The sequence below is a fragment of the Drosophila serrata genome, unplaced genomic scaffold, assembly GCF_035046125.1.
Source record: "Drosophila serrata isolate PLE 108 unplaced genomic scaffold, ASM3504612v1 contig_217, whole genome shotgun sequence".
NCBI classification, from domain to species: domain Eukaryota; kingdom Metazoa; phylum Arthropoda; class Insecta; order Diptera; family Drosophilidae; genus Drosophila; species Drosophila serrata.
In genome coordinates, this window is record NW_028257115.1 from 1234891 (window position 1) to 1248820 (window position 13930).

The 13930-nt window shown below is 36.6% G+C and overlaps 1 protein-coding gene across 1 annotated transcript in view; it reads left to right on the plus strand.

Moving 5' to 3' along the window:
* Window positions 1-2231: 2231 nt before the first annotated feature.
* Pxn (Peroxidasin) overlaps window positions 2232-13930 on the plus strand; it is a 37573-nt gene continuing 25874 nt past the window's right edge. The window contains exons 1-2 of the mRNA XM_020958731.2: window positions 2232-2367; window positions 2961-3413. Coding sequence (XP_020814390.2) covers window positions 3235-3413 — 179 coding nt within the window. The 5' untranslated portion in view covers window positions 2232-2367; window positions 2961-3234. The remainder of the gene's footprint in view (window positions 2368-2960; window positions 3414-13930) is intronic.

The window sequence follows — 13930 nt, forward strand, 5'->3', positions numbered from 1 at the left end:
ACAGCTAACCAAAAAAGTGCTGTCGAAAAAAAGGAGGCAAAATGAAAACTGCAGCCCAAAAAAGGGGGGAAATTTTATGAGCTGCGCATGCAGCATATGTCTAGAAAAAACAAATAGGATGCACTGAAGGAAAAGCTATTCCAATACTTTGTATTTTTACAAGCATATAATGTTTAGTTTCAAAAATAAATGAAAGCTTAAGAAACGTTGATCAAAAGTATGCCTTGACAAAATTTTCTAGTATATTATCTTTCAGAGCATATATAGCATAAAACATTACTTAATATACCTTTATAATAATTATACTAAGAAAATACCTTGTATACTATTTAATAGGCTACTTAAAAGTGTATTTACTAAGCTCAAGCTACTTCTTCTTTTTTACTTATTGATGGCCAATATTGGTCTCATTTTTCTCTGTGGGGAAACCAAAAATAAGAAAAGGAAACTACAGCATTTTCTGCATTCTGGCACGCGTTGCAAACGTTGCCCCCAAAGGGTTCTTCCCTGGTCCCCGAACTAATATCAAATTGATAGCTTTTAAATTTGATTTCGCGTCTTATCACCGAACGCTAAAGCGAGCAGTTTTGGATACACACCACCCTCTCTTCAGGGGAAGGGGTAGGTGTAGGGGGAGGGCAAAAACAAATGGAGTGTTCCGAGCCAGGGGCTGGATTCCACCTCTTCATGCATTAAAAATGAGCCGGGGCAAAGCATTTGATGCTATGTTCGATGCTGGCAAGTGCAACGTGGCGTATGCTTGTTGTGTTTTGTTTTGCGCTCGCTTTGCGCACTGAAAATACATTCGAAAATGCCGGTGCAACACAAGGGGCTGTCGTTCGTCCTTGACTATTATATAGTATAGAGCAGGGAATCTATTCATTCGATGCAACTATCTATGCCTCCTCACCGTAGGCTGCCCCAGTCACCGTTTGACGGCCAACTAATATCGAGAACCTCTTCAGCCGAGAGCCGAGAGCCTCAGGAAAATGTTATCATAGTCTGCATCCGGCGGAGGCGGAGGCGGCGTCGATGGCGATGGCGATGGCAACAGCAGCAGCTGGAGTCTCCCAGTTCTCCCAGAGTCCTCTGCTTACGTTGGCTGCGCTGCATGGGCAACACGGCAATTCCGATTCCGGATGTTTTGCTCGGCTTTCGGATGCTCGTCCGGTATTGGCTATAGGAGTATACATTTTAGAAGAAAATTGTTAATATTTATCGATTCAGTTAGGAATATTAAGGATTTGTGAATTTGACTTAAAATATAAGGTAATTTTAGTATTTGCCTAAACTGTATTTGAGGTTTTTTGACCATTTTCATGTTACCTTCTTAAGCTTAAAACTTGTTTGAATAGTAACAAAGATTTAAATAAATATTTTATATAATATATTATATACAGATTGTATATTTGTATGTATTTATTTTAATTAAAAAAAGTAAACACGTAGTACAAAAATATACATATATGTGTTTTTATATGTATATTTATACTCTTCCAGGGTACTATAATTTTAGTCAAATGCAGTGAAGGAGTCGTTTCCGACCCTACAAATCATATATATTCTTGATCAGCATCGAAAGCCGAATCGATCTAGCCATGTTTGGCAGAAACAAAATTTTTACCAATTTTTTGACAATTTTATAAGGGGCAACGTCGTTAAAATTTTCGAAATTTTTGAAAAAAAAAATTAAAATTTGTTATATGTTAAGTTTAGTATGCAGATTTGTTAATCTAATTTATACTGACACAGAACAGTTTTCCAATTGGAAATTAATGCATTTTTGACTGAGTTATAATCTATTTTCACTGCAAGGCTACTGCGTTATTTAACTAATACTACTTATTCTTTTAATAAAAAAAATCTAGAAAAAATTAAAACAAAGGCTATGTGAGTATGTCGGAATGCTTTATATATTTTTCATATCGGATTATTCTGTCTACACGTAGGATGTACACCGCAAACCACCTTTTTATTAAGGGTACTTGGGGGATTCCCTATAACTCCTAAGACACTAAATATTTTTTAATAGAAAATTTTAAGAAAATTGTTCAAATGTTGTTTTAATAAATGCATTTTAATTTATTAAGTTAACTTTAGTCGTTTTGCCACAAGAATTATTTGAAAAGTGGTCCGTTTAGCACCGCCATACCCATACCGCCCCCTCAAAGCTATAAAAAGCTTTTTTAAGCTTTTCCTTCCTCAAATATGCCAGAAATAGCCTTAAGTAAGCCAAAACGTCATCACTGCCTGCATTTGGCGCGTGCAGTTCACTCGGTTACCCGGTTTCCCGGACGGAATAGTCCCGGAATCGCAAAATAATCTCTCAAAGTTAGAAAACTAAATATACGCGGCAACAAACAGAAAGCAATATTTAAAAAAAATATATATATTAAAAAAAAGGTCAGAAATACAGTGCACTTTAAAAAACTTGATCAAATACTTGTGCAATTTTTACCAAATGCAATAATAATTGTTTGAAATTGAAGAATAGAAAAGTTAAAAATTAATATAAATAATATTGAATTTTATAATTTTGTTATTTTATTCAAAAACCATTCAATATTGTGGATTTTAATTACAAACTATGAATATTTATAAAGAACTTTAAGAACTTCTCAATATTTAATTGGAAACTTATTTTCTTTTTTTAATAAATTTAACATAATATATTTCTTTAATAATTTAAATTATATAAGACCAGTTGAAGAAAAAACTACATTTGGAAATCAGAAAGTAGATTTCTTCTATTTTTAAAATATAGAAGAGAAAATTAAACGATAATCTGGAATGACAAGAAGAGTACAGAATCGTGACAAGAATACTGACTATACTTTTAAATTATTTCAATAAATTCGAATACATAGAATAGTACACTTACTAAATATAATTAAAATATAATTATTGCAATTTAAAATCAATGAGGGAAAAGCTTTACCCATTTTTCTCTCTCTGTGCAGCTCCGTGTGACTTTAAGGCGATATGTGAGGCGCACTTGCGCAGTGTTCCCAGTTTCGCGATTAGTGATTCGAGTAGACGCCGTCGTCCGAGTGGCCAGTGACCAGTGACCAGTGACCAACGATAAGCGTATAGTAGTGGTTCTCACTTCCGCCCGCGTTCGGTGCTTATCATCGTGGCCAGTTTTGTGCCGCCGCGAAGGAACACATTCAGTTCTTGATTTGACAGCCATCTGGTAGGAAGTGTGGTGTGCGTGCAGAAAAATCGTTGTTGAAAATGCGTTTTCCGCGAGTGTTGCTGCTGCTCCTGCTGCAGCTGCTCGGCTTGCTTCTGTTGGCCGGTGGAGCACGGGCCATCTACTGCCCAACCGGATGCACCTGCATGGAGCATACTGTGCGCTGCATTCGCAACAAACTTAATGCTGTGCCCCAAGTGCCGCAGGATACCCAAGTGCTGTGAGTATTCTGATTATTATGGTTTTTACACTTGGCGGAAATTAGAGGAGAAAGTAAATGATTAAGTGGGATTTTAGGAGAGTATTTAAGGAATTTGAAATCTCCTATGATAACCTAGATAAGCTCTAATTAATAGAAGAGATATGACCTAAGAAATCTTAGATCTCTTAGCTATAATTAATTATTTTTGAGACTCATAAGTAACTAAGAAGTTACCACAAACTAAATACAAGTTAAAAACTTCATTCTTGACTACTTATTTAAGCCAAAAAACTTTTGTCTGCCATTTGTTTTCGTTGAGTGTACATAAATCAACGCGGGAGTTGGCTTGCAAATCCATAAATTAGTTTTTAATGCTTTCTGTGCAAGCTGCAAAAAGTTGACAGCGTTAATTTGACGCCCCCTTTCTCTAGCCTTTTCCTAGATTCACCTCCTCCTAGATCCATCTCCTGCTGTTCCTCCTCCTGCTGCTCCTCCTCCTCCTCCTGATACCCGCGAATCTCTGCCAGAATCTCCGCTGTGTGTTGACTCAATTAAACGGATGTCTAACCAGCAAGAGCTGACTGGGATTTGTATATTTATCATGCTGGCTGACGCCACCATTCGCCCCGTATTTGCATGCAATGTGCAATATTTCTGACATTGCATTTATTTTCCACAAATGTCAGCAGTTTTCGCATGAATTTCGGTTGGGCCACAGTGTCTCTTAAGCCTCCATTCCTCATCCCTATACCATTCCGCATATGTATGAACTCGAACTCGCAGCCGAATCCCATCACCGATTGGTGCGGGCGGGATAACTTGGCAAATGTTTGCGGAGCATATGCATATTTATATAGGCCGTGGCATGTCCCCAAAATCGAAACGAAACGAAACGGAGCGGCAGGAACGGTTGGAGCAACTGCAGCAAACGCAGCAAACCTCTCGCAACAAACGCGACATTGCGCCGTGCAGCAGCTGCCGCGGCCTGAGGCAAGTTATCAGACAGACAACAAGGAAGATTTGTGCAGATAAAGTGTATGGAAAGAACAAGTACCCTATATTAACCCAAAATAGAGGATAATTTTGGGGATAGTATATAGGGAATAATATAGGGATAGGAGGGAGGAATCAGGTTTAATTTAATAAGTTAAACAAACAATTATCTATACTCTTTAAACTGTAAGGGAAAAGAGCTAAAGAGGTATTCAAAATCTCAGAACAGCTAAAACATCTTATTAATTGTTAAATATATATACTTTACAGCATCAAAAAACCTTACCTTAACCAAAAAACCAATATACCCTTAAACACCCCTCATATAGCATATGAAAAACACAACCAGAACTGTAGGATATAACCAGACGAAAAGCATCACAGGAAGATTTTCGTGGTATTTATGGAGAATTCAATTTCCACGGGGATGAGCCAACTTGCTGAGCGTATGATGGGCAGGATTCGCGGATTTGCGAGGGTGAAATGACGGGTTTTAACATGCTTGACAGGTGCAAAATGCATCCTTATTTAAACGGAGGGAAGGTTAAGGCGATGCCGCAACTTGCTAAAGATGTCAAAGTATTTTATATTGCTAAATAAATCGATTTTTATTCGATTTGGCAGACTGAAAAATGTCAAATTTTATTAGTCGTCAAGTATAGTATTTTCTAAATTTTCTGAGACTTCTCACATGTGAGAAAAATAATAAGCTACCTGGTCAAAACATTTTATAAGCACATATGGACTAGAATTTTACTATTATTTAAATCTGCATTTGATTTATTACATTTGGAGTCTAATGACACCACAAAATAAAACAAAAACAGGCAACTGAAACCAGTCTTAAGACGACTGTCATTTTAATAAATGGAATTTATAATCAAGATCTGGCAACAACAGCTCCTGGAGTAGTTTAAGTTTCCCATTGTATAGTAGCTGATTTGCATATCATCCAGACTCCTCCAAGTCCCCCCAGAATCCACACATCCATTTGCGAATCTCGCTGGCAGGATCTTCACATCCTCCAGCTATTTGTTGGCTCGCCACACACACAAAATACAATTTCTCAAACTAAATACGAGAAGATTGAGAAGGAGGAGCTAACAGCAGGAGCATTTGGCAGTACTTAAATTAATCTTCATTTTAAATAAGGTGATGGCTGCATAATTTATCAAGAGAGAGCCTCAAGAGCACAGCAATGCATCCAACAGCCACAAGAGTAGTAGAAGAAAAACTGGAAAATAAAAATAGTAACGAGAGCGAATGAGCGGCAAGTTTGCCTTGCTGATTCGCATTTCATTATTACGTAGCCGACCCGTTGCACACTTTTAATTAATTTGTTTCATTTATTACTGCATGTGTCTAAAAGTTGCACTTGTTTGCCATTCAGCTACCGTTTTCATTGTGCTTTTTGCTTTTTTATTTTCTGTCGAGTCAGAGATTTTCCTTCTGCTTTCCTTCCATAATTCCTCCGAAAATGTTCCTCCACACGGCAGTCGAAAAATATGAGAGCACACATTTTCCCAGCCAGAGTCGGAGACAGTGAAAAACATTTTATGGCTCACACATGCCTACACAAGTCTCGTTGTGTCTCATGAAAATATTCTTGATTTAATTTTGTTAATGGCTAAAATTTTGTTTACCATTTAGGAGGAAAGGAAGGGGTCACTGGAGATAAATGTCTGACAAACACAAAAGAGGAAACGTGAGAAATAGTTTACTGAAAAATATAATAAAAAAGCAAAAGAAAAATATGACATTGTCTTGGGGGGTACATTGGACTTGGAAAATATGTAGAGAAAATGTAGTTTGAAACATATGTTAAAATAATAAAAGGTTAAGAATTATATTTCCAGATGAATAGGACTTGTTTTTAGTTGTTTAAATCTGATATATCTGTTCTTTTTCACAACTTTAATTTAAATAATAATTAACTTTCAGTACAGACAAATACACTTAACTAAACACTTTTAATCAATCCTTTTCTGAAATTTAAAAAGACTTGTTTATTATTTAGTAAAAGTCTTCTGATTCCTTTAATTTATCTTATTTTTTTCAAACTCTTTCCTAACTTAACTCACATATTTCTTGTACAATTTCCGGTAATGATCCTTAAGATCAACTCCTTACCATTCACAGATTCTTTAAGGAAACTCACAAAAAGCTGTTGAGTAAGTTCCTTTATGCTTTCCTCACTTCAGTTGCAGTTCTTTTTCTTCCTTTTTTTGAACCTGCTCAAGGCCTAAGCCACATTTCACTTCTTTCAAACTGTCCATCCATCAAGCAGAAAGTCGCTTCCCTTGCAGCAGCCATTGAAAGTTCCTTTATAAAGAATGAAAAATAATAAAAAAATGTATATACAAAAAAAAATAATACTGCAAAAACTCTCCTCGACTTTACCGAACAAAAGGCCAAACATTTTTTGGCCCCCGTTCCGTGTGTATTTAAGCTTGCAACTAAATGGAAGTCGAAACTGTGTAACATACGGCCGTTAGCCTGCATCATTCATCTTGCCACGCCTTCTCCACACCTTCCGCCCCACATGGCAGCTGTTTAAGGCGGGACTTCCCCCTGAGCTGAGAGCTAAATAAATGCACTTGATTTCATTTCATGATGATGCATTTTTAGCTGACCTCCCATAAAGCACACATTTCTCCTGACTCCGCCAGGCAGTGAGGCAGTTGCTTTGTCATTATTCCCCGGAATTGAAAAGGCTTCTCCCAGTGGATTTTCCCTCATCCAAAAGGGCTGCATTTTCTTATTTAAACTGTTAGAAAAACTATATATGTTAATAAATAAAGATTTGAATAGTAAATGGCAAAGAGAAATGAAAACTAGGTTGGTCCAAGGTTGGTTTATGGTGTTTTAGGAGTTCTTTTCTGTTGTATTATTTTTAAATATAATATTAAATAAATTCTTATAAATTTGTAGCCATCTTTATGGTAAAGTTTTTATTCCAGTGCATTCCTTTGCATTGGAAAGGCGAGCACATAAAACACAGATGGAGCATAAGAGAAGCTAGGCACACATATGAACTAAATCTGTTCTGCCTTGGTCTCTGCCGCACATCTTTCATCTAATAACTCGGGCATTATGCACATGTGAAATATATGAAATATATCTCATAATGCCGGCCTCTGGCCTCCTCCTCCCTTGCGGTGTGTGTCAAAACAAAAGTCGCCACACGTTGCATGCATGGCATATTAAAAAGTTTGATTAGCGTCCAGTTCGCTGACTCTCTGGTTATTTCTTGTACAGTCTTACTTCGATAGCTCAGACTTTCTTTAAAAGTTCTATAAAAACAAAATATTAAATTATTATAGAGCATTTTCCACATTACTGTGAAGTTTTTATATTCCTTTAATAGACCCAAATTAAATCATTATAAATCATTAAGCAAGTTATTTAAAAGGTTGCAATTTTACTATCTGATAACTTCTACGATTATTATTCAAATGAGCTCAAATTATAGGAGAAAGTCCTAAGAAGAATATATTTTTTATATAACATTTTTCTTTCAACCTAATTTTAAGGAAAATATAACTTATGACTTTAAATTGTTTAACCTCTCTTAGGTACCCAAATTTATATTCAGCATATCTAAATCGATTCGGGTTATGGGGTTCAGCTGTTAACAAATTGAATTTCCTTCTGCTACTTTCATTTTAAGGAAGTTCAACTGTATCTGAATATGAGAATTTATGAATATATGTATATGTACATACAATATTTGCTCTGGGTATATATATTTTTTTGTTCGCTTATCAACTATTTGCGAAAACTATTTTTGCTTGCTAAAATATTTCAGTTCCCCTGTTGCTCCTGCATTTATCCTGTGTTTTTTGCTCATCCCCCCATTTGTCTCCTGGAATCCCCACATCAGTCCCCATTTTTTAGTACTAAAAAACCCCCTTTTTTGAATCGCTCTCTATCTGAATTTCTCATCTCGTTCGTTCGGGTGCATTTATGCGTGAGAAATGCCTTGTATTTTGTAGCCGGTCGTCGTCTCGTTCCGTATCCGTCGCCATATCCTTGTTCCTGTTCCAGTTCCTCTTTTGCCATGTTGTTATTAAATATGCATAAATTTCCTTTTTGCATAGCCTCCACCCCTCCCGCTGCCCCCTGCTGCTGCAGTCTGCTGTTGGGGAATTTTCCATTTACATTTGCTGTTTATTTGTCGGTGGAAATATTGAAATTGTTACCAATGGTCGAAACTTCTCTGCCCAGCACTTCCGACGAGAACGGATGAAGGCCCTGATCTCCGGGGCTCAGGTGTGGCTGAATGGTCAGGAATAGTGGGGAATAGCCGGAACTCAAGGATGGGGTACATGCAAATATATATATGCATATATATATATATGAATATCTGAGTCAGATTGTGGATAATTATAGCAGACGACAAGTTGTCTGCTCAAGATGTTTCTGTGATTATGACAGGCAGTCGGAAATGATTTGTGGGAATTTAATTTACAAAGAAAGGAATATGCAAGTTTCAAGTTTAAAGACATAAAATGCATGCTTATTAAATTAAAATGAAACCACAATTAACACAACTACAATTTAGTTTCAATTCTCATATTAAATCATATTCAATAAAATGTTCAATTTGATTTAATCTTTATTAAATAATAACTGACATTTTTATTAGGCTTAAGATTTGTCACCAAATAACCAAATAAATTAAAAGCATATAATAATCTGTACTAAATAAAATTGTATATTAAATATTTCTCCCTAATAAAAGTGTATACAATTTACATTGAGCTTAGGCTGGTGATTTGTGGCTATTTAATTTATTTTAAGCCTTATGCTGTTATTATAACTTGTAACGCATTTAAATTGATAAATGATACCATTTAACATAAAAATTAATTATAGTAAGCAACCAAATTGCCACAATTTTCTATTTAAATTCAGTAGATAACTAAATAAATCAACTGTTTTGGCAAAATAAAAACATTATTTCTAGTGCCAAAGATGTTTGTGTATTTACGTTAAGCTTAATCTCTTGATTTGTGACTGTTCAATTTCGTTTTTGACAATTATGTTGCTTTTATGGTGTTTATAATTAAAGCTAGTCATAAACAAACAAAATGGAGATAGCTATAAACAATACAGGAGTGTGGGTGAAATACGGGAAACATAAACATTTAGCTGGTAACAATTATATGATATTTATGTGATTATGAAAAAAAGGAGGAAGTAATGGATTTAGCAAGGTATTTTTTTAGTTGTATTAAAAAGGAAACAAGTTATATTTATATGATGCTTATTAGTTTTAATTTGACTTCAAGGGATTTGTAATTAATAAAGTATAAATACTAGGAAATATATATTATTTATTCCAAGGAAAAAATTTAAGTTAGAATAGGTTTACATTTTACAAACAAAAACCCAATATCTCCAGCTTCACTACTTTAGTGAGTTAGCTTTTAGAAATTTAATTGTTTAAAATTTGCAAATGCAATTTAATTAAATTTTGCAATTTGCAAAAATAAAAGCTAATACTTCTAAGATCACAGGGCCATCAATCAGGGCTGCCTGCGATTGTCTGGCGATAAATCCTCTAAATGCATTTGCCCACAAATTCAATTACCAATCAATCAAAGAGCATTCAAACGTCGCTTTTCCACTTTTCCCGCCACTCCCCCCCACTCACCCTTCCCTCCCCGTCTGTGTTGCGTCGTTTTCCCGGCTTTCCCTCCCACTTCTCTAGCATGTGAAATATAATATTATTGTTGTTACGCCTTTTTGCCCCCCGACAGTGTTCAGTTCAGTTCAGTTCAGTCTGGTTTGACTTTTTCAATTGTATGCCATATAAATATTTTGCTGTCCAAAAAAACAGACAGTGCGAACTGCTGTTGCAAACATGAAAATAAAATTAAATTGCGTATACGAACAATGTGGAGGAAAGGCTGTAATATGATTTGTAATTATGCAAATGAAGCGGTAGACCAAAAAACCCACTCGACTGGGAGTTACAGCATTTCGGATGATTAAAGCTGAACGAAGGCAGGATCAAAGGCAACTGAGGGAGAATATCGTCCACGAAAAAGAGGGGGTGAGGCGTATGCATTTTTAATTCACTGTCACAGCCAGAGATACGTACGGAGATGTGGAAAGCATCGGGGGACATCGAGACATCGAATGCCACATCTCGAAGGGTTTCAAGATTCCGCCACGGAGGAGCTGGAAGCTGGAGCTGCCAGTCGTCAGCCAGGCTTCACTTCACTTTGACATAGAAAAATCTCCTATTGATTTCGCCTTCCCTGGAGTAGGACTTCTGCTCCTTCTCCTCCTCCTCGCTCGTCACGCCGAGCAATTTGCATTTAAAGTTGCATGTTTTTTCCCTTCTCCTTTTACAATTCCTTTGCTTTAATACTACAAAGTGCCACTTGCTTCATTTGCCACCAGAGTCCTGATTAGGGATGGCCAAAAACAAGGCTATATATCCTACTTTGAATATCAAATAAGGCAAAGAAAATAAACATTCTCTAGGAATATAGATGCTCAAGGATGCTCCAGCTTAAACTTTACTATTATTTCGATGTTTATATCGACACCAAGCGAAATAAAATTAAATATGAAACATTTTGAAAGTTGTTGAGTCTATTTTTTATTTTTAATGTTGATCTTTGAAACGATACTATACTTTCAAAGGTCTAATATTATACGTTGGGAATATATTTTCCTTGTTGAATATTCATCACTAGCTCAGCGTCCTGCCACGCCCATCAGCTTTGTCATTTCGCATGCTCGTTAGTGCGAAGCAAAGAATGCAAAGTAGCAAGATAGCAGAGAGCTGTGCAAAATGCACCAGCAGCGGCAACATCATCGCTGCACAAACACATGCCACAATTTATAAGCAAAGTTATTTTGCCACCAAAGGAGGCAGCAACAGCAGGAGAGCCAGAAACATGGGGCATGATGGCAACCAGCAACATGTCAAAGTGGAGCAATCGGCATGTGCAACGGACACAGAACACAGGACCCTGAACACAGCAGGCACTCTAAGAAAAATGTAGGAGAAAGTTAGACATACTACTAGAGTTTCTTGATAGTTATAATAATGATACAAGAAATAAACATTAATATATCAGAGCCTAAGTCTTGATACCTTCCCTTAAAAATGTTTTTAAAATTAGCTTCAATATTATTCCAAACCTCCTTGTTGGTAACCAAATTTAAAGCCCACTTTTCGCTCAGTGTAATGCAAGGCCAGTGCCGGTCAAGCATAAGAAACAAGCGGCATCAGCAGCAGTTGCAGGACCTGCAGTCGAAGTAAAAGCAGGAGCAGCCGCCCATAAGTATGCTATGGCAACAGAGCGAAGCCCAAAAGTGAAGGAATAAGAGCCGCAAATAAAGAGAGAGGCAAACAACTGGTAGATGCTTCTTATCCACCTTCAACTCCTACCTCCATTTTGCAGCACTCCAGGTGAGAGATGCCACCATCATGTGGACCGGGGCAAAGTCAACAGCAGGCAATGGCCAAGACAAGGAAAAAAAGGAAGAAATACCCTTCTCTAGCAAGCAGAAATTCTTAAAATGCCTAAACTTTAATCAGGTTTAATTTAATTGAATTAAATATTTAATCAATTACATTAATTCTCTCTTAATTCTTAAATTAAAATACCCAATATTTTATATATATTCAGCTCGACAGCAAATGCATATAGTAACCCTTAAAAAGAGTATATTAAAAAACTAGAATTTGTTAAGAAATAGAAACGAGTGGCTCACTGCTCGCTCAGGCGACAAACCAAGTGGAGTTGGGGTCCAGGTCCACGACCAAGACCATGTCCAAGTCCCAAGCCAAGTGGTGCACCACGTAAGCAGCAGATATCAGATACGAGGGGCAGATAGCTTGGGGCAACGGAACTTGCCCCAGACAGATGCATAATAATGTTAATGTAAATGCTGTGGCAACTGGTTGGTCAGTGGCCACTGAAGATTGTGACTAGCATCCACATGGCGTATGCGTAATATATTCTAGCAAATTTGAAGGTTTTTTTCCCCCTGGCTACAAGCGACTTGAATGAAAATTCAAAGAAACCCACATGGCGTTTACGTAATATTGGTGAATTCAATTGCTAAAATTACGTATACGCCATGTTGGTTTTTTTAATTCTACTTCTGGATTTTATTTGTTTTATTTTTTCTGAAATATAACCAGGTGTAAAGTTATCCAGGGAATTTTCATAAATAACTATAAAGTGAACTTTAAAATAAATCTCTTTTGTAGTTAGTTTTTTTTAGACAATTTGTATTGTCCTGGCCAAATGTAATCTTTTTTTTATCGCTCAAAGTTAAAAATAAAGCTATAAATGTCATGTATTTATTTTGGAAACTATGTGAAATATGTCCGAGTTTTCAATAATAAAAAATAACTACCCATAAGCTGATAAAAAATACCTTTTTGAACATGATTTCCCCAAAAACTTGGTGATGAAATCTCTCATTCAATTTGCCTTAAAAAAACAACCAGATTCTTTATTTTTGTACATATTTCCAAATATGATTCAGCTATCCAACTCATCCTACATTTTTCCCAAATAAAACATACACACACATACACATAACCAGAAATAGAAAACTGCAAGAGCTTTGGGTAATATTCGCCTTTTATACGCATATTAAACCATTTCCACTTGAATGGCGAACTGATTTCATTGCATTTTTATATCGCATATATATTGTATGAGAGTGTGGGTTGTGTGTGTGTGTTTTTTTGCACCCTCCAACGTCGCATTTTTCCCCTGCGATCCTCAAATAAAAGCCCTTGGTGGCGGCAAGAGCTGCTCAGGCACCCGGCTCCATGCCCGACATATAAATCTGCTGTATAATTGAATTTCACACGTTGAAGGGAATAAAAAAAATAACACACACACACAAAAAAAAAACATAACCAGAGGCAGCGAAAGTTTAAATAAAATTTATTTCAACAAAAATACACACACGTTGCTTCAGAATGTAGGAATTATTTTTGTGGGGGGAGAGGAGAAAAAACCCGAGTGGGCAAAGCTCCTCCAGGTGGCCACTTTTAGCCAAGGAAGGTGTTTGCCTGGCCAAGCTGGAAGCAGCTTAAGCATGCCACAAGGAGCTGCCAGTGATGATGATGATGATGGCTGGCAAAGGACTGAGCAGACATGCTCCTGCTTCTGATCCTTGCATGTGAGCAGAAAGTGCACTTGCCAGACATTTACACCTGTAGAGAAATGTCGATGGAGGAGGAACAGTAACAGGAACAGGGGATTGGGCATTGGTAAGGAGCAGCAGCTACTGCCAGGACGGATGAGCTGCATGGAGCTGAAGGAGCCTTTCAAGGCGCAACACATTAGCAGACCAAGTAACAGAAAAGTGACGCTCGAAAATTGTTGGGGCTGTCAGAAGAACAGTTTTCCGTTTGAGGGGGACATAGCAAGGTTATCACAGAAAGAAATTTAAAACAATAAGTTTCTTAATAAAAAAGGATTAAATCTAACAATTAAAGATCTAAAAAGCATATTCTAAAGATTTAAAATCATTTTAAAATGTTCTGGCAA